This window comes from Bos javanicus, chromosome 22 (genome assembly GCF_032452875.1).
Source record: "Bos javanicus breed banteng chromosome 22, ARS-OSU_banteng_1.0, whole genome shotgun sequence".
Taxonomy (NCBI): Eukaryota; Metazoa; Chordata; class Mammalia; order Artiodactyla; family Bovidae; genus Bos; species Bos javanicus.
The window spans coordinates 49,094,797-49,116,111 of NC_083889.1; the positions used below are offsets into that span (position 1 = coordinate 49,094,797).

The 21,315-nt window shown below is 42.5% G+C and overlaps 2 protein-coding genes across 2 annotated transcripts in view; both read right to left on the reverse strand.

The window, feature by feature from the left end:
• Positions 1-21,315, reverse strand: part of GRM2 (glutamate metabotropic receptor 2) — a 101,056-nt gene that overhangs the window by 13,321 nt on the left and 66,420 nt on the right. The window contains exons 9-12 of the mRNA XM_061397492.1: positions 13,058-13,162; positions 10,344-10,454; positions 9,518-9,989; positions 2,220-2,279 (exon numbers count right to left, since the gene is read on the reverse strand). The gene's annotated coding sequence lies outside the window, so the exon portion shown is untranslated. The remainder of the gene's footprint in view (positions 1-2,219; positions 2,280-9,517; positions 9,990-10,343; positions 10,455-13,057; positions 13,163-21,315) is intronic.
• Positions 903-2,561, reverse strand: IQCF3 (IQ motif containing F3). Its single transcript, XM_061395650.1, has 3 exons — positions 2,445-2,561; positions 2,220-2,279; positions 903-1,301 (listed from the first exon to the last, which is right to left on the reverse strand). Exons 1-3 carry the CDS (start codon positions 2,559-2,561, stop codon positions 903-905), a joined length of 576 nt encoding a protein of 191 aa, XP_061251634.1.

Here is a 21,315-nt window from a genome sequence, read left to right on the forward strand (position 1 = left end):
AAGTTAGGGTGGAAGTCAAAATCACAGGAGGTGAGAGGCAAGAAGCATGGGGGTATCATCCAGTCAATGTTGAAGTCACTAAGAATGGTGTCATCCATAGAGTGGAAGTGTTTGATATCAGTGGGAGCCTTATTTGTGTTTAGCACCCTTGAGAAGCTTGCAATCATGGGGGAGGGTAGAGGCAGTTCTGAGGTTCCTTAAGATCATGGTATCTGCTATTTCCCAAAGAAAATAGCATCCAGATACAACAAAGACCCCATAATGTGCTGCAATTAAGACCCAACACAGCCAAATAAAGTAATTTTAAAAAAGAAAATAGAATCTAAATTAGCATTAAGCTTGTAAAACATTGTGTCCAGTCATCACTCAGGCCAGCCTCCTGTGGTTTCTCTGGGCTGCTCTGTTCCCAGGAGAGCCAGCCAAGTGGCTGACTTCTGTCTGGGGCTTGCCAAACACAAAACCAATGGGTGTAATCCTCGCTGGGTCCTAGTGGCAGGCTGAGAGTGTGTAGCATGTTTTCACTCTCATACGAGGAGGTACCCAGAGTCTTCAGAAATACAAAGCCCAGTGCCTCCCAATTGCGAGTTTAGGAGACAAGACTGATGATGGAGATGTGGAATGGGACACCTGGCTCTGCATATATGAGGTCACCCTCAGGCAGCAGTTTCTGATTTGGATAGAGTGGCACATGGCTACTGTGGGTCCAAACAGGGGCCACAGGCACTGAGGGGCGGGAGTGGGGGTAGGAGGGAGAGATACCTATACTGAAGTATATCCTGAGTAGAAGAGGGCAGGGCCTGGATCTTTGGGGTCCCCACCCTGAGAGAGTCACTGAAACACACAAAACCTGGTCAGACATTTATTGGGGTGGTGGAGCCAGTTCTCCACCCTATAGTATTCTCTTAGATTGATAGGATTTCAATATGGAACTCTGGCTGGTTGAAAGCACCTCCGTATAGTGCCTGTGAAACATCACTGGTCTGAAAGGTGAAGCAGCTCTTTGGAGCTTGTAGTATGCATACAGCGTTGCACACTTGGCAGTAATGTTGATGGCACTGCCACATGCGAACCCAGGACTGGAGCTTGACTGCCGCCTGCTCCTCCATTACATACATCTTCAGTAAGTTCTTCCGTCGCATATACAACTTCCTCCACAGGACTGTTCTCCACCAGCACTGAATCATCCAGGCCCTGAGGGCGGCTGCCAGCAGGGTCCTACGCACCAGGGTTCCACGCCACCAGGCCTGGATCTTCCTAGCCGCCTTCATCCTTGCTATCTGGCGTTGTTTTGCAAGAAGCAACTAACCAAGAAAAGCAGAAGACTCCCAGTGAATTTGTCACCATCAACCACAGCTGTGGTGTCTGCCACAAAGGACCTCTGATTGTCTCTCTGAACAATAAGCCTTTTCCCTGGTGGTTCTCAGGGCTGGCTGGGTGGGGTTCTGGCTCTACCTCTGTCTTGTCAATGCCCACAAACACATCTGCTTACCCTCTGAGTCAATGTCTTTGTCTGTATAAAATGAGGATATGCTTTCCCTGTGGTCTTCACAGGTTCATGGAATCAGTGGAAACACTTTCTGATCCAGAAGACCAGACATAGATGTGAGGAACCAAAGGGTCCTCATCAGGATTAAACTCTGAGTTTGTAGCTTGCATCTGAGCCCATCAGATTCCAGCCTGTGATGCTACCTCTGTCACAGCCCCCTCGTAGCTTCCTCCACTTCATTTCTTTTGACTTCCACTACTCTTTCCTGGGGGCTCAGATGGCAAAGAATCTGCCTGAAATGCGGAAGACTGGCTTGGATCCCTGTGTCGGGAAGATCCTCTGGAGAATGGAATGGCAACCCACTCTAGTATTCTTACCTGGAGAATCCCGTAGACAGAGGAGACTGGAGGGCTACAGTCCATAGGTTTGCAAAGAGTTGAACATGGCTGAACAACTAACACTTTCACTATCTCTCAGTCACTCTCATATCCTTCTAGGCCCAGGATGCCCTTTCTCCAGCTCTCCAGTTTTCACTGTGCTGTGTCTCACTTTCCATGTGGCCTGTTAGTATCCTGACTCCTTGCGTCTCTACTGTCTCCCTGCCTCACCCAGAATATGGAGGGAATATACCAGGACAGGAAGGCACCACTGAGATGAAGCCTTTACTTGCAGGGACCCTGGGGTCAGAAGGCCAATGGTCTGAGGTTCCCACATGCTCCTGGGCCCCACCTACCTTCCTTTTCCTCTCTTTCTCTAGATCGTCATTATCTGGTTCTGGTTCTGGTTCAGGCTTCTGCAATCAGAACGTAGGGAGAAAACATGAGTGAGGACCAGTCTCTGTGCAAAGTTCCCAAAGCCCCAGCTCCCTGTTCTTTTCCAGGGTCCTTGAAGTCATCCAAAGCTTCCCTCAGCCATGGGGAACTCCCCACCCTTGGGGAAGGGAGTGTCTAAGTCTTACAGAGCATTTACTGCCCATGGTTTTGGGGCAGTGGTTCAGGTGTTCATATCCCTCTCTGGTCGCTGCTCCATTGGTCTTGGCAGAGGCAGGAAGGATGGTAGATGAGGAGACAGCCATGATGTCACAAGGGCAACTATGACCCAAGGACCATGTTGCCTTCTCCAGGCTCAAACTTGTTGGATAAAGTGGAAACACCTGCATTTCCCTCCTACTAGGGATGCACCAGGGTCTTTGGTAGAACCACATCCCCTGAGAGTGTGTCTTGTCCCAAGAATGATCTCCGGTTTGGTCCACCCACAAGATCATCCTATCCTCAGCTACTGAGCAGAGCAGCTCCCATAATGCAGAGGAAGGTGCATAGGCTCAGGCTGCTCTCCACACCCTCCCATTTTCTCTGCAATGGTGCCCTTCTTCAGCAGGTGAGAAAGTCCCTCCTCTAATGGGGAAGAGTGTGGGTATGGATGGTGAGCAGAAGGGGCCAAGGAAGGTTTAGGATGGATGCACCTCAGTCAATTTCTGCTCAGTCAATTTCTCCAGCTGCTGTCCTTCTATAGCTGTTGAGCTGCACTTAGCAGGCCAATGTTACATTCCTTATAACAAAAGAAGCCCTTTCATCCTGTCTGAAATATACTGGGCAGGAGGAATTTCCCAAATGATCATTACCTAGGAGACAGGTAATATCTCAGACTCCTCCTGTAGTGGCAGTGGTCATTTAAGGTTAATTAGGTATTCAGGCTTGCTTCAAAAGCCATCAGTCTTCCAACTGTCTCCACAGTCACTTCCCAGCCATGTTCACACTCCCTCTCTCCAGATCTCAGTTAACAGGCTGACATGGCCTCTTCATTTCAAAGCGTTATCCATCAACTTTCCATCAAAGAACAGGATTTAGTTTTTCTGCCCCATTCCAAACAACCTCACATTTTCCTCCCCTCATTTTCCCTATGAGGTTATTTGCAACTTAGGTCTGATCATGACTTAGTGTTTACATTATCATGACAAGAGAGTGCTACTGACAGCCATACCATGAAGTACACTCTTGATTCCCTTTCTCTTCCCACACAGCTTCATAAAAACTCTATTATGAAAATGTTTATATATATATATAATTTGATAACAGTGACTCTATATGTACTCATGACCCAGAATAATCTGTTTTTATCCTCTGAATTAATTTCTAAGTGACCTCCAAGGATTCTCTACAACAGACAATGCTGCAAGGAGCATCTTCCTAACGCTCGGCAGCTGTGGGAGGCATTCTCCAGGGTAACACACAGGGTGGCTTGCTGAGTAATAGAATAGGTGGCTCCTCCACACCACAAAATCCTGACAAACTGCTCTCCACTGCGGCAGATCTGATCTAACTTCTGTCAATCTCTAATTTTTCTTAAACTGAAAGATGCAAAGTGGTGTTGCCTAGCTGTTTTACTTTGCATTTCTCTGACTAGAGACTTGTATGAGACAGTCTGTGAGACACAGTGTGACTCAAGGGTAAGTATCTGGGTTCCAGTCTTGATATAGATTCTTTCTGGCTGTGTGAACTTGAGGCAGGAGATAGGTGGGCTCCAGGCTGAGCAGCTGAAGTTTGTCCCCTGTGGACAGATACTCCCAAGATGAAGATAATAGCAGGAGCAAGAGAGGAGCTGAGCCCTGCCTAGACAAAAGATAGAGAGACCACATATTTCTCATTCTCGAGGTCAAAGAGATCTTTCTGACTACACATGAGCAGAAAGGCTTCTTGGGGGCCAGAAAGGGAGGAGGCACCACCCCATAGTAGATGATGTAAACCTATCCTTGGCCTCTTCACTAGAATCCATCTTGGCTAAGAGATGCACGCACATACATGGGAGGACTCTGAGTTAAACCAAATACAGACTCAGAGCCAGGCAAGGGCAAGATGACTGGCTAGAAGAAACCTGTAAGACATACCCCATATAAGTGATTCAAACTACCATGAGGATAGGACTCTTTCTGAGCCCGCCTGTGTGATTCAATTCATTTGTACTTTTTCCTTCTAATAAACATTTTACTTGTTTCGATACTTTCTGTGGAAATTTCTTCATGGAAATTCACCTTCTACGAAGCCGACAGGCCAGGGCCTTGTCACTGGCCATTAGCTTTTAATACTTACACAAATCTTATTAGTCAGATCATAGAGCAATCCTCTAATTTTTCAATATCTTCTACATTATCTTCCAACTCTGTCTTTCGTGTTACTTTTGAGAAGACTTTTTCCATTTTTTTAAGAGTCAACTTTCAGGCAGTCTTTTTTGTTCTCTGAATATTCTTTTAATGGCACACCATTCTTTTTTTAAAATTAATTAATTTTAATTGAATCAATCCTCTAATTTTTCAATATTTTCTACATTATCTTCCAACTCTGTCTTTCCTGTGTTACTTTTGAGAAGACTTTTTCCATTTTTTTAAGAGTCAACTTTCAGGCAGTCTTTTTTGTTCTCTGAATATTCTTTTAATGGCACATCATTCTTTTTTTAAAATTAATTAATTTTAATTGAATTAATCCTCTAATTTTTCAATATTTTCTACATTATCTTCCAACTCTGTCTTTCCTGTGTTACTTTTGAGAAGACTTTTTCATTTTTTTAAGAGTCAACTTTCAGATGCTCTTTCCTGTTCTATGAATATTCTTTTAATGGCACATCATTCTTTTTTAAAAATTAATTAATTTTAATTGGAGGCTAATTACTTTGCAATATTGTGGTGGTTTTTTGCCATACATCAACATGAATCAGCCATGGGTATACATGTGTCCCACCATCCTGAACCCCCTGCCATCTCCCTCTCCACCCCATCCCTCAGGGTTGTCCCAGAGCACCAGCTTTGTGCTCTGCTTCATGGATCAAACTTGCACTGGTCATCTGTTTTACATATGATAATATACATGTTTCAATGCTTTTCTCTCATATCGTCCCATTCTTACTTTCTCCTACATGGTCCAAAAGTCTGTTCTTTACATTTGTGTCTCTTTTGCTGTCTTGCATATAGGATTGTTGTTCCCATCTTTCTAAATTCCATATATATGCATTAATATACTGTATTGGTGTTTCTCTCTCTGGCTTGCTTCACTCTGTGTAACAGGCTCCAGTTTCATCCACCTCATTAGAACTGACTCAAATGCATTCTTTTTTATAGCTGAGTAATATTCCATTGTGTATATGTACCACAACTTCCTTACCGATTTGTCTGCCAATGGACATCTAGCTTGTTTCCATGTCCTAGCTATTGTAAACAGTGCTGCAGTGAACACTGGGGTACATGTGTCTCTTTCAATTATGGTTTCCCAGCAGTGGGATTGCTGGGTCATATGGCAGTTCTATTTCCAGTTTTTTAAGGAATGTCCACACTGTTCTCCATAGTGGCTATACTAGTTTGCATTCCCACCAACAGTGTAATAAGGTTTCCTTTACTCCACACCCTCTCCAGCATTTATTGTTTGTAGACTTTTTGATGGAAGCCATTCTGACCGGTGTGAGATGGTACCTCATTGTGGTTCTGATTTTCATTTCTCTGATAATGAGTGGTGAGCATCTTTCCACGTGTTTGTTAGTCATCTGTATGTCTTCTTTGGAGAAATGTCTGTTTAGTTCTTTGGCCCATTTTTTGATTGGGTCGTTTATTTTTATGGTATTGAGCTGCATGAGCTGCTTGTATATTTTGGAGATTAATTCTTTGTCAGTCGCTTTATTTGCTATTATTTTCTCGCATTCTGAAGGCTGACACATCACTCTTATTTCACTGATTTATCATCTCTTATCAGTCTAGAAAACTGTAGTTGTTAGCTTGAGTTTTTTTTTTTTAACCTTTTTCTTCTGTTCCCAGTACTGGCTCTATTTCTTTTAAGCTCTTTTTCCTGTTTGTGTTTTTGTCTTAGTCTTTCATGTGAGCAGCCTTATGAAAATATCAATGATTTATGTTAAGTTGCCTATTTATGTATAACAGGAGAATGCTACTCAGTGTCCATGGTGGGGCTTAGGATGCCATTCAGTAAGGGCTAATAAGGCAGAGTTGGGTTTCATTTCAAACATCAGTAATCATTTGTTTTATTCTTTGGAGCCCATGGTAGATTGCATTAGAGGCCTTATATTCACATCTTTTGCTATGGGACTTTGAAGTTTCTTTGCATAAGGGAATAGAATCTGTCCTGTGTGTTGGGTCTGGCTATGTGACTTGCTTTGGCCAGTAGAATAAAGGCAGCATGACATGAAAGTTTGACTTTGGCTTTGAAAGGTTTTGTCCATTAATATTTGCCATTTCACATTTTTGCCATTGCCAAGACAAGAAAGTGCCTAGGTAGCTTGCTGGTATGAGGAGAAGAATGAGAAATGTGGAGCAGAGCTTCCCCAATCAAACCATCCCAGTGGAATGCAGCCTAGGTTTACTGTTGCATGCAGCTGAGGCTTGTGGCAGTTTGCTATTCAAGCAACAATAATGGACTGATTCCCCAGAGAAGAATCCCAAACTTTGAGTCAGAGAGTAGGAAATGAAAGTTGACCACAGGCCATTCGGTAGCTGAGTTGGCACAGACGGCTTGAGGCTTACTATTCAGCCCACACACTTCCAATCAATCCCTCCACGTTAGTATGGCACTTCACCTCTGCCTTCAGCAATGCGTGAAATCCTTGAGTCCCGATGTTCTTTGCTTTAAATTATCCAGAAAATAAAACTCTCTCCTGCTAGGGCAGAAGAGGGGCTATCACCCAATGATACCCATGAAGGAGGGGAATGGCATGAAGGGGAAATTCTACAAATCCTTGAATAAATGTTTAATCCTCACCTTAGACTCTTAACACCTGGTGCCTCAACTTCACAGTATGTTATTATTACAAGTTTATAATGTATTTTATGTGACTGATCATTTTCCCAGTCTCTTTTTCTGTGGATATTTACTTATTCTTCAAAATGATACTTTTTCCTCAGTTTGGTAATTTCCCCAAAACTTCTAATGAGATTTTTACTGGAACTGAGGTTAATTTACAGATTAACTTAGAGATAATTGACAACTTTACAACTCTAAGTCATTTTATCAATGACTTATTTTTCCTATTTATTTAGATCTTCTTTTATATCCTTCTGAGCTGTGCACAAAAGCAGCATATGTAATCAAGGATATGCCCTTAAAGAGAAGTAGCATGCCTTTCTCCTTCTCGTTCATCTTTACTGGCTAGATTGCAGATCTAATTATTGATCTTGAAGCTGCCATTTTGGATCATGAAGTGACCTGGGGATGAGAGGCCATATATAGCACAGTAACAGATTGTAAGGGGGAAAGATTTCTTACCCTGTGGGTACTGTACCAGGCTTGGAACCCCTGTTTGTAAACTGAAACCTCTTTTTGTTTAAACCACTGTTACTTTAGTTCTGCTTTCATCTACAGCCACCACATAGTTAAACTCTACCCCAGTGATATGGATAATGGAGTTTCCTAAAACAGTAGTCACAGCATCACATGGAAACCTGTTACAAACACTCATTCTTGGGAACATGATATAATGAATCAGAAATGATGGGTTGGGCCCAACAATCTGCTTTAATGAGACCCTCCATGTCATTGGGACCATTGGTAAAGTTTGGAAAACATTGCCCTATTTCCTGTAGATCCAGCATACATAATAGGATCTCTTCACGGTAAGACTGCCCACTTTCTTTAGGAGGTAGAGCTCAGAGTTATTCTTGAGTGAAGGCTGACATACACATGCTTTGCCTAAGTGGAGTAGAGGGCAAGAGAAGGACTTGACCAGTTCATCTATTCCTTATGCAGTTGTTTCAGGAATGGATGATGATTGCCTATGGCTTTGTTCTGCTGACCAGTTGAACGAGGCAAAGGATAAAATTCCACATCTGGCTCTCAGGTGACCAATCCATGATTAGATTCTCACTCAGACCATTCAAATTCTAGATGAGGCAACAAGAGCAAAGCACTGAGATGGGAGGGTGCTGGGTTTATTTGATATTAACAGAGCCACCAGGGAAGGTACTGAGAGAGTGAGATGGCCAAGGCCAGGCTGTGTGGGCTTCTGTTGTCCCCAGGTGGGTTGAGGGGACTTTGGGAATTGGGTCTAAATTGAATGGAAATGCTCTTGGATTGACAGAAATAACACTGTTAAAATGGCCATGCTACCCAAAGCAAACCACAGATTTAATGGATTCTTTACGGAACTGAGCCACCAGGGAAGCCCAGATTTAACTTACCCACATAATTTTTCACAGAACTGGAATATATAATCCTAAAATGTATATGGAACCATAAAAGACTGAGAATTGCCAAAGAAATCCTGAGGAAAAAGAACAAAGCAGGAAGCATAACACTGCCAGACCTCAGATAATACTATGAAGTGACAGTAATCCAAACAACATGGTATTGACACAAAAACAGACTCATGGATCAAGAGAACCAAACAGATAGCCCATGATCAATTAATCACCTATGGTCAATTAATCTTCAACAAAGGAGGTGAGAATACATAATGGGGAAAAGACAGTCTCTTCAGCAAGTGCTGTTGGCAAGTTGTACAGCCCTATGTAAATTAATAAAGTTAGAATACACCCTCTCACTACACACACAAAAAAACCTACAAATGGCTTAAAGACTTAAATATAAGACAAGACACCATAAAACTCCTAGAATGGAACATAGGCAAAATATTCTCCAACATAAATCATATCAATGTTTTCTTCAGTCAGTCTCCTAAGGCAACAGAAGTAAAAGCAAAAATAAACCTAATCATCTACAAGCTTTTGCACAGCAGAGGAAACCATTGACAAATGAAAACAGAAAACTATAGACCACACTATGAAGGAGTTTCCCTGGAGTTGGCTGACTTGGCAGCCCTGCAACCCCATCTCTCCTACTCATGGCAGCCACTGCTAATTAATCATAGACCCCACCTATCCAGTTCCCGGCTCTTAGAATCCTCCTTCATATGGGACCCCAGATAACCTCAGAGCTGACCTGTGAGATACCCAATATCTGCCATCATTTACTTTGACCCTTCACTGAGACAGGACCTCCTGAAGCTTGTCTGACAGAGACCTTGTGACACAGTGTTGGAGCCGACCTGATCAATTCTTTATTGGGAAGGGGATGCAGTCCGTAATCCGACAGATGTGTGATCCCAGAAAGATCTCAAGCTCAAGTCCTAGCTGGCTTGCTGTGAGTTCATAGCTGCCCCTAAAAATGCCACGGGTATGGCAATTATGCCAGCGCCAGTAGACTTGGATGATGCGGACAGCATGGAGCAAACGGCGGTAACGAACCCGGACGCGCCACATGCGAACCCAGGACTGTAGCCTGACCACTGCCCATTTTTTCTGAGCATAATACTGCAGCATAGCCCGTCGTTTCTTCTCCAGGAGCTCTACCAGCTTCTGTTTCCACCAGTATTGAATAATCCATGCTCTGAGAGCCGCATGCAGTAGTGTCCTGCGCACCAGGGTGCCCCGCCACCAGGCCTGGATTTTTATTGCTTGCAGCTCATTGCTTATAACCACCTTTTTGGGTGGTTTTGGCTTTTTCACCTGGGGCGGAGGCTACAAGGAAAAAGAAGGACACTCAGAAAATGTTCCCAACCCACCTCAGCTCTGGCATGAGCTAGGAAGGGGTCTTGATACTTCATCAACAATGGTCAATTCCCCAGCAGTTCCTGAGCACTGAGCAGGCCACTGGCTGGAGCCAGAAGACCAGACAGGTACCCTGTCTCCACCACTCTTGGTTTAACAGACACATCACAGCTGAACATAGAGTCTCACAGTCCTCATATGTTGCTTGGGGGCACACCTGCCCTAGCTGTCACCTGGTTCCTTGGGCTTGTTTGGCCAGTCTAGAACAAGAACACCACGATCTATGAGTCAATGGATTCTGTTGCACCTGGGCCTGATACCTACCTGGGAAGCATATCACTTTGCTTCAGACTGCACCCACACACTGGAGAATGGGCATCCTCTGCTCTCCTTTCATGCCTGACACCAGCTCCAATGCACAACCTGCTGGCTTCTCTGTCAAATCACAGGATTAGACACTTGCCTGTCCCACACAGTTTGGAGCCCTGCTCATTTATTTCTCACTTTCACTTCTTTTGGTTCTCACATCTTGAACTTCAGTTAACTCATATACATGCACTCATGTAAACACACATGCACTCCCACACAATTCTAGACTTGGGTTTCTAACACCCAGCTGTGGATGTGACTGGTGATGGAAGTAAAGTCTGATGCTGTAAAGAACAATATTGCATAGGAATCTGGAATGTTAGGTCCATGAATCAAGGAAAATTGGAAGTGGTCAAACAGGAGATGGCAAGGGCGAACATCAACATTATAGGAATCAGTGAACTAAAATGGACTGGAATGTGTGAATTTAATTCAGATGACCATTATTATCTATTGTGGGCAAGAATCCCTTAGAAGAAATGAAGTAGCCCTTCACAGTCAACAAAAGAGTCCAAAATGCAGTACTTGGGTGCAATCTCAAAAATGACAGAATGATCTCTGTTCATTTCCAAGGCAAACCATTCAATATCACAGTAATCCAAGTCTATGCCTCAACCACTAATGCCGATGAAGCTGAAGTTGAACGGTTCTATGATGACCTACAAGACCTTCTAGAACTAACACCCAAAAAATATATCCTTTTCATCATAGGGGACTGGAATGCAAAAGTAGGAAGTCAAGAGATACCTGGAGTAAAAGGCAAGTTTGACTTTGGGGCACAAAATGAAGCAGGGCAAAGGTTAACAGAATTTTGTCAAGAAAAAGCACTGGTCATAGCAAACACCCTCTTCCAACAGCACATGAGAAGACTCTACACATGAATATCACCAGATGGTCAATACAGAAATCAGACTGAGAAGTGAAAGGCAAAGGAGAAAAGGAAAGAGATATTCATATGAATTCAGAGTTCCAAAGAATAGCAAGGAGAGATAAGAAAACCTTCCTCAGGGATCAATGCAAAGAGATAGAGGAAAACAACAGAATGTGAAACACTAGAGAGCTCTTCAAGAAAATTAGAGATACCAAGGGAACATTTCATGCAAAGATGGGTTCAATAAAGGACAGAAATGGTAGGGACCTAACAGAAGCAGAAAATATTAAGAGGTGGCAAGAATACACAGAAGAACTATACAAAAAAGATCTTCATGACCCAGATAACCACGATGGTATGATCACTCACCTAGAGCCAGACATGCTGGAATCCAAAGTCAGGTGGGCCTTAGGAAGCATCACTAGGAACAAAGCTAGTGGAGGTGATGGAATACCAGCTGAGCTATTTCAAGTCCTAAAAGATGATGCTATGAAAGTGCTGCACTCAATATGCCAGCAAATTTGGAAAACTCAGCAGTGGCCACAGGACTGGAAATGGTCAGTTTTCATTCTAATCCCAAAGAAGGGCAATGCCAAAGAATGTTCAACTACCCCACAATTGCACTCATCTCACACGCTAGTAAAGTAATGCTCAAAATTCTCCAAGCCAGGTTTCAACAGTATGTGAACCAAGAACTTCCAGATGTTCAAGCTGGATTTAGAAAAGGCAGAGGAACCAGATATCAAATTGCCAACATCTGTTTGATCATAGAAAAAGCAAGAGAATCCCAGAAAAACAACTACTTTTGCTTTATTGACTATGCCAAAGCCTTTGACTGTGTGGATCATAACAAACTGTGGAACATTCTTAAAGAGATGGGAATACCAGACCACCTTGCTTGCCTCCTGAGAAATTTTTATGCAGGTCAAGAAGCAACCGCTAGAACCAGACACAAACAACAGACTGGTTCCAAACTGGGAAATGAGTACACGAGGCTGTATATTGTCACCCTGCTATTTAACTTCCATGCAGAGTACATCATGCGAAATGCTGGGCTGGATAAAGCATAAGCTGGAATCAAGATTGCCAGGAAAATATCAATAACCTCAGATATGCAGATGACACCACCCTTATGACAGAAAGCAAAGAGGAACTGAAGAGCCTCTTGATGAAAGTGGAAGAGGAGAGTGAAAAAGCTGACTTAAAACTCAACCTTCAGAAAACTATGGCATCTAGTGCCATCACTTCATGGCAAATAGATGGGGAAATAGTGGAAACAGAGACAGACTTAATTTTCTTGGGCTCCAAAATCACTGCAGATGGTGACTGCAGCGATGAAATTAGAAGATGCTTGCTCCAAAGAAAAGCTATGACCGATCTAGACAGCGTATTAAAAAGCAGACATTACTTTGCAGACAAAGGTCCTTCTAGTCAAAGCTATGCTTTTTCCAGTAGTCATATATGGACGTGAGAATGAAAGTGAGAATGAAAGTGAAAGCTGCTCAGTCATGTCCGACTCTTTGCGACCCCATGGACTATTCAGTCCATGGAATTCTCCAGGCCAGAATACTGGAATGGGTAGCCTTTCCCTTCTCTAGGGGATCTTCCCAACCCGGGGATCAAATCCAGGTTTCCCAGATCACAGGCAGATTCTTTACCAGCTGAGCTACAAGGGTGACAAATTCCCTGATCATCCCATGCTATGGGCCACAAAGACAACTGTCACCTCTGGGTGACTTTAGTTAGATACATTGCAGGTTTGGGTCCCCTTCAACTTTGAGAACCTCTATTGGCCTACCTGTGGTAGAGGTGTTTCAGGTTTTTTTTTCTTTTTCTTCGCTTCACGTAGTAATGTGGTTTCATCAACGTCTTCTACTACAATTTGACAAACGTGGCCATCCTTCTGTAATCAGAGTTTAGAGGGGAAAGATAAGAGTAGGTTGCTCTCTGTAAATTCGGTTCTGAGTCTACCACATGCTCCACCTCTTGCCTTGCCCAGAGGCAAGAGGACTTGTATCCTTAACAACTGTGAAATCCACCTTTCCCTGCCTGCAAATTCGGGTAGACTGGCTCTCTCTCTTACACAAAATTGAATGCCCATGACTTAGAAATAGATGGTTCAAATCTCTCAGGTCTGCAATCCCTTAAATTTCCCATAGTTAGGAGTTAGATGGTTCCATTGCTGTCAGGTCTGTACTCTTCCAGCTACATCTCAGGCAGGAAGAAGGGAAACCAGGAATGATGTCATAAGGGCACCTATGACTCAGGCATCAAAATGGTTCCCAACCATTGAGCCCTTTTTTGTGAAAACATGTAAGTTCTGTCCATTCTTAATGCTATAAATGGCCAAAATGGCAGAATACTGAAAATATTGGCCCACTGGCTCACAAAGCTATACAAAGTTCATCATTTCATGCCTGTTGATAAAAACATACATTTGAGACAATTTAAATATTCATCAACAGGGAATTCAATTGCATGGATTTCAGTTCAATCAAACAATGGAAGCAAATAATATGCAGAAAGAATGAGTTTGGAGCAAAATCTTAGGTGTTTTACAAAAGGGGATGTACTATGACTAAGAAGCACATGAAATGATGCCCAGTATCATTATCCATGATGGAAATAAATTTAGAACCACAATGAGATATTTTTTAGACACTCTAGAGAATGGCTAAAGTGAAAGACTGCTGCTGCTGCTAAGTCGCTTCAGTCGTGTCCGACTCTGTGCGACCCAATGGACGGCAGCCCACCAGGCTCCCCCGTCCCTGGGATTCTCCAGGCAAGAACACTGGAGTGGGTTGCCACTGCCTTCTCCAATGCGTGAAAGTGAAAAGTGAAAGTGAAGTCACTCAGTCGTGTCCGAAAGTGAAAGACAGTGACAATCAAATATTGATGAGAATGTACAGTAGTTGAATCTCTTATATACTGTTGGTGGTTATGTATAAAACAGTATAAGTACTATGGAAAATGGTTTGGCAGTTTCTAATATATTTAAACATATCTCCACTCTATAACTCAGAAATTCCACTCCCAAGTATTTACACAAGCAAAATGAAAACATGTTTTCTACAAAAGATTTGTGCAAGAATGTTCATAGCAAGTTTATTCAAGTAGGTCAAAATTGGAAACAATTGAAATGTTTACCAAAACTGACTAGAGAAAGCAACTTTAGTATATTTATATAATGAAATACACAGTGTTAAAAGTGAACAACTCACTGAAACACACAATAACATAGGTGAATCTCAAAAACATGCTAAATGAAAGAAGCCAGACAAACTATTTACAGGATGATTCATTTACTCAAAATTTTAAAATAACCAAACTTAAACTATAAGTGAAATGATTCCAGATAAAGATTATACCTAGAGTAGAGTTATAAGATGTACTGCTTGCAAACAACACACACACACACACAAATGTGCTCTGTCTTATTCTCGGTGGTGCTTACTGGGGAATACAGAATTGTGAAAACTTACCCAAATCATCTATTAAGAAGTGCTTAAGGGGAAAGATCAAGATGGTGGAAGAGTAGGATGTGGAGTTCGCCTTCTCCCCACAGATACATCAAAAACACATATACATGTGGAACAACTCTTATAGAACATCTACTAAACACTGACAGAAGACCTCAGACCCCCAAAAGGGCAAGAAAATATCAACATAACTGCACTGGACAAAAGAAAAAAGAAGAAAAAAGAAAGGAATCTAGACAGGATCTGTACCCTTGGGAGGGGGTTGTGAAAGCAGAAAGATTTTCAAACACTGGTAAGTCCCCCTCACTAGCAGGGGGATCAGCCATGACAAAGCAGCTTTGGAGCCTCAGGGGAGAGGGTGGCAACAGGTTTGCAGAGAGCAAAGCAGAGAGAAACTCACACAGACCATCAGTGCTGACGGGGGTGTGCAGGTACATAGCCCACATGCATGCTTCCAGGAAGGAAGGGCAGTGGTTGGCTCCTGGTCTCAGGTCCCTTGGCAGAGGTGGCTGACCACTCCTACCACAGGGGATAATGGCCAGCACACACTGAGGAGAGACAATAAGCATCCAAACCAAAACTAGCCCTCTGCGGAAAAAAAAAAAAAAAATTAAATTCAAACAAGCTATGTAGGGACACTCCTGCATATAAACAGCCCTCCAAGAGTACAGTAGAGGTTTTTGAGGTTTTGATATAGTAATAGATATATGTACAAGGTTGTTTTAAATTGCTGGTCTCTTTCTTGCCTAGGAGTTCCTTTAGCATTTGTTGAAAAGCTGGTTTGGTAGTACTGAATTCTCTTAGCTTTTCCTTGTCTATAAAGCTTTTGATTTCTCTGTCAAATCTGAATGGAGCCTTGCTTGGTAGAGTAATCTTGGTTGTAGGTTCTTCCCTTTCATTACTCTAAATATATTATGCCACTCTTTTCTGGCTTGCAGAGTTTCTGCTGAGAAGTCAGCAGATAACTGTACAGAAGTTCCTTTGCATGTTATTTGTTGTTTTGTCCCTTGTTCCTTCAAAAACTTTTTCCATTGTCTTTTAATTCCCACGTTAGGGAAGTTTTCAGCTATTATCTCTTCAAATATTTTCTCAGGTCCTTTCTCTCTCTCTCTCTTCTCCTTCTAGGACCCCTGTAATGCAAATGTTGGTGTGTTTAATGTTTTCTCTGAAGTCTCTTAGGCTGTCTTCATTCATTTAAAAAAATCATTTATTTAATTTTGGCTGTGCTGGGTTTTTGTTGCTTTGGTTGTGGCGGGGGGGAGCTTTTCTCTGGTTGTGGAGAGTGGGGACTGCTCTCTAGTTGCAGTGCAAGGGCTTCTCAGTGTGGTGGCTTCTCTTGTTGTAGAGCATAGGCTCGAGGGCATGTGGCTCAGTAGTTGTGGCCTCCTGGATTTAGAGCACAGGCTCAACAGTTGTAGCACATGGGCTTAGCTGCTGTGCAGCATGTGGGATGTTCCACCAGGGATCAGACCCATGTCTCCTGCAATGGCAAGCAGATTCTTTACCAATGAGCCACCAGGGAAGCCCCTGGAGGTATCTTAAAGTATCCTCATTTTTAAAATTCTTTTTTCATATTTGGACAACCTCTAGTGTATTTTTTCATTTAGCCATTTACTCATTAGCTCCGTTTGGTTCCTCTTTATATTTTCTCTTTGTTGAAATTCTAACTGTGGCTATCTAAATGGTCTGAGGAGGCTGGGTCCCTGGTGTTAACAGGCTAGAGAAAGGATTCCAAAATGGTGCTTACCATTGCAGGTTATTATCATAGTTGAAAGAGCTTCCCAAAATGGCTGCTGTCATAACCTCTATCCACAGGAAGATCCCCAGCTGCACTCTGCCCCTCCAGGAGGGTTTCCAAGATGAGCAAGTGGGTCTGACCCAAGCTCTTTTCAAGCTACTGCTTCTGTATCTGGACTTGGACTCTTTTGAGATTTTGCATTCACCCTGTCAGAGTCAAGTTTGTTTCCTATAGCCCTCTGGCTCTTCTCAAAATAAGCCCCTCTGGTTTTCAAAGCCAGATGTTCTGGAGGCTCATCTTCCCAGTGCAGGATCCCTGGGCTGCAGAGTCTCAGACCCCTCAATCCTCGGGGAGGACTTCTGCAGTTGTGCTTATTCCTTCCATTTGTGGGTCACCTTCCCAAATGTGTGTCCTGACTATATTGCATTTCTGGCCCCCTGCCCATTTTGTTGTGGTTTCCCTTTTATGTCTTTAGTTGTGGAAAATATTTTCTATTACTCTTCAGGTCATTATCATAGATGGTTTCTCTGTAACTACTTGTAATTCTGGTGTGCCTGTAGTAGGAGGTGAATTCAAGGTCTTCTGATTCTGCTCTCTTGGCTACAACCCATCTCTCAGGTTGTAATTTTGATAGCTATGTTGTTCCTCTCCAAGATCCCTAAGCGGCTCTTTCAAATAATGTGTTATTCCTTTTTTAAGGCTAAGTGGTCTTCTCCTGTCAAAAATATGAACACTGAACTTTCCTGGTGGTCTAATGGTTAAGATTCTGTGCTTCCACTGCAGCAGGGGGCTCGGGTTCAGTCCCTGGTTGGGGAACTTAAGATCCCATATTCCATGTGGTGTGGCAAAAAAGTGTAATTATATATTTTTTTATACTAATGTATAACTCCGAGAGATGGTGATGGACAGAGGGCCTGGCGTGCTGTGATTCATGGGGTCACAAAGAGTTGGACATGACTGAGCGACTGAACTGAACTGAACTGATACATTAACTTAATTCCTTTAAACTGTCTTAAATCTTCCCTTTAGTTACTGTATTTCTGCTTGTTGGGCTTAGGGAGGTTTTTTCATGCTGTTGGTCTCCCCTAAAGCTTGATGATTCCTGGTTGGGTGTTCATCTTTGAGATTTCCTTTAACTTACTGATGAGTGCTTAGTCCCTGATTCCACAGATTACTTGGGAGATGTGGGATGAACTGTTTGGGTGAGATGTAAGTGGGAAGACTCCTGGGAAGGAGTCTTCTTGTACAAGAATGTTACATGGTACCAGGCCCTGCCTCTTCTTCCCAGGCCAGTCAGTTCCTCCCTGAAAACAGGTCCTATCTTGCCAACTGCATGTCGCAGCAGGAAAGTTGGCTGTTCCTATTACAGATATATTCCAACTGGTTCCTATGATAAAGCACAGCCTCTGCTGCCCCCTGCACAAACTGCCTCCTACCTTGCAGGAACTGGATGGCCATTCTCCACTTATATATGAAATCTTTTTTAGACCTTTGGTTCATTTTCTTTAACTCTTTTCATATTTGCCTCTGTTCTTTAAAGTATCCATATAATTTCTGTCCACTGAAGATCTCTATTTTTTTAAGGTACTATTGGTTTAGTTGCTAAGTCATGTCAAACTCTTGCCACCCCATGGACTGTAGCCCACCAGGCTCCTCTGGACATGGGATTTTCCAGGCAAGAATACTGGAGTGGGTTGCCATATCTTTCTCTAGGGAATCTTCCCAAACCAGGGACTGAACCCAGGTCTCCTGAACTGTAGGCAGATTCTTTACCGATTGAGCTACCAGGGAATTCCCAAGGCACTATTAGAGGTTTTTTAAAAAGGTATGCCTTAAAAAAAAGGTATACCTTTTCCGTTATTCCCAGAAATTTGCTGTGGGAGAAGAAGGTCTGAACCTGTGCTCAAATATTTTAATCCATTTTCTCATGGACATTTTCTGAGTTTGCTTTGTGGGCAAGTTTCCTTAACGTTTGGGGTTAAAATACGTAAGCAGATTTTAGCCAGTGACTAAGAATTTCCTTATGATTATACAGTGAAAGTGAGAAATAGATTTAAGGGACTAGATCTGATAGACAGAGTGCCTGATGACTATGGATGGAGATTCATGACATTGTACAGGAAACAGGGATCAAAACCATCCCCAAGAAAAGGAAATGCAAAAGAGCAAAATGGCTGTCTGAGGAGGCTTTACAAATAGCTCTGAAAAGAAGAGAAGTGAAAAGCAAAGGAGAAAAGGAAAGATATTACCCATTTGAATGCAGAGTTCCAAAGAATAGCAAGGAGAGATAAGAAAGCCTTCTTCAGCAATCAATGCAAAGAAATAGAGGAAAACAACAGAATGGGAAAGACTAGATCTCTTCAAGAAAATTAGAGATACCAAGGGAACATTTCATGCAAAGACGGGCTCAATAAAGGACAGAAATAGTATGGATCTAACAGAAGCAGAAGATATTAAGAAGAGGTGGCAAGAATACACAGAAGAACTATACAAAAAAGATCTTCACGACCAAGATAATCATGAGGGTGTGATCATTCACCTAGAGCCAGACATCCTGGAATGGGAAGTCAAGTGGGCCTTAGGAAGCATCACTACGAACAAAGCTAGTGGAGGTGATAGAATTCCAGTTGAGCTATTTCAAATCCTGAAAGATGATGCTGTGATAGTGCTGCACTCAATAGGCCAGCAAATTTGGAAAACTCAGCAGTGGCCACAGGACTGGAAAAGGTCAGTTTTCATTCCAATCCCTAAGAAAGGCAATGCCAAAGTATGCTCAAACTACCACACAATTGCACTCATCTCACATGCTAGTAAAGTAATGCTCAAAATTCTCCAAGCCAGGCTTCAGCAATACGTGAACTGTGAACTTCCAGATGTTCAAGATGGTTTTAGAAAAGGCAGAGGAACCAGAGATCAAATTGCCAACATCCGCTGGATCATGGAAAAAGCAAGAGAGTTCCAGAAAAACATCTATTTCTGCTTTATTGACTATGCCAAAGCCTTTGACTGTGTGGATCACAATAAACTGTGGAAAATTCTTCAAGAGATGGGACTACCAGACCACCTGACCTGCTTCTTGAGAAACCTGTATGCAGGTCAGGAAGCAACAGTTAGAACTGGACATGGAACAACAGACTGGTCCCCAATAGGAAAAGGAGTATATCAAGGGTGTATATTGTCACCCTGTTTATTTAACTTATATGCAGAGTACATCATGAGAAACACTGGGATGGAGGAAGCACAAACTGGAATCAAGATTGCCGGGAGAAATATCAATAACCTCACATATGCAGATGACACCACCCTTATGGCAGAAAGTGAAGAAGAACTAAAGAGCTTCTTGATGAAAGTGAAAGAGGAGAGTGAATAAGTTGGCTTAAAGCTTAACATTCAGAAAACTAAGATCATGGCATCCGGTCAAGTCACTTCATGGGAAATAGATGGGGAAACAGTGGAAACAGTGGCTGACTTTATTTTTGGGGGCTCCAAAATTACTGCAGATGGTGATTGCAGCCATGAAATTAAAAGACACTTACTCCTTGGAAGGAAAGTTATGACCAACCTAGATAGCATATTCAAAAGCAGAGACATTACTAGTCAACAAAGGTCTGTCTAGTCAAGGCTATGGTTTTTCCAGTGGTCATGTATGGATGTGAGAGTTGGACTGTGAAGAAAGCTGAGTGCCGAAGAATTGATACTTTTGAACTGTGGTGTTGGAGAAGACTTTTGAGAGTCCCTTGGACTGCAAGGAGATCCAACCAGTCCATCCTAAAGGAGATCAGTCCTGGGTGTTCATTGGAAGGACTGATGTTGAAGCTGAAACTCCAATACTTTGGCCACCTGATGCAAAGAGCTGACTCATTGGAAAAGACTCTGATGCTGGGAAAGATTGAGGGCAGGAGGAGAAGAGGATGACAGAGGATGAGATGGTTGGATGGCATCACCGACTCAATGGACATGGGTTTGGGTGGATTCTGGGAGTTGGTGATGGACAGGGAGGTCTGGCATGCTGCGGTTCATGGGGTTGCAAAGAGTTGGACACGACTGAGTGACTGAACTGAACTGTGCTTAAATGTATGTACTTTTTCTTGATTTTTCTGTTCATTAATTCTCTCTTCATCTTTGTGTAATCTTGTTAAATTCACCCATTGAACTTTCTAGTTGGTCATTGTGCTTTTCTGTTCTAAAATTATCCACTTGACACTTTTAAAGTAAGTTTCAGTTTTCTGCTGAATTCTCATTTTGTCTTCTGTTTTCATTAACACAGTGAGAATATTTATTTTAAAACTTTGTATCTGTACCTTCATTATTTGTCTGCACTTGTGAGTCTAATTCTCCTGTCAGTTATTTCTCTGGTTTTCAAGTTTTTTTGTTGTTGTTGTTCTTCAGTTTGGCTATTTTTTATTGAGTGATGGACACTATATAAGAAAAATTTTCAAAAAGAAAATCTCTTTCTTCAGAGATGATTTACATTTGCTCTGGTAGGTGACTGGAGCATTAGAAATCCTGGGTTGCCCTAAACCAGTGTCTGAGATGATGTGAAACTGACTTTTCATCATTGGAAACACTAGTCTATTTCAAATTCACTTTTCTCCTGGTATGTAAGTCCTCTTGGCTTCCAACACGAAACACTGGAGATTTACCAGGATGCCCTCATTCGTGGCAGTCCTGGTCTACAAATTCTGTGTCTCCTCACAAAGAAACTGTCAAAAATTCTGCTCAAAAATTCAACTTGTTGGGACTTCCCTCATGGTCCACCGATTAAGAATCACACACTGTGCTTCCACTTCAGGAGGCACAGGTTTGATTCCTGGTCAGGGAACTAAGATACCACATGCC

Coding starts and splice junctions, on each gene's coding strand:
- IQCF3 (XM_061395650.1), bottom strand. CDS start 2,561: ATGGCTGTCTCCTCATCTACCATCCTTCCTGCCTCTGCCAAGACCAAT. Junction 2,280..2,444: donor CCATGGGCAGTAAATGCTCT/GTAAGACTTAGA, acceptor TTCTGATTGCAG/AAGCCTGAACCAGAACCAGA. Junction 1,302..2,219: donor AGAAAGAGAGGAAAAGGAAG/GTAGGTGGGGCC, acceptor TTTCTTGGTTAG/TTGCTTCTTGCAAAACAACG.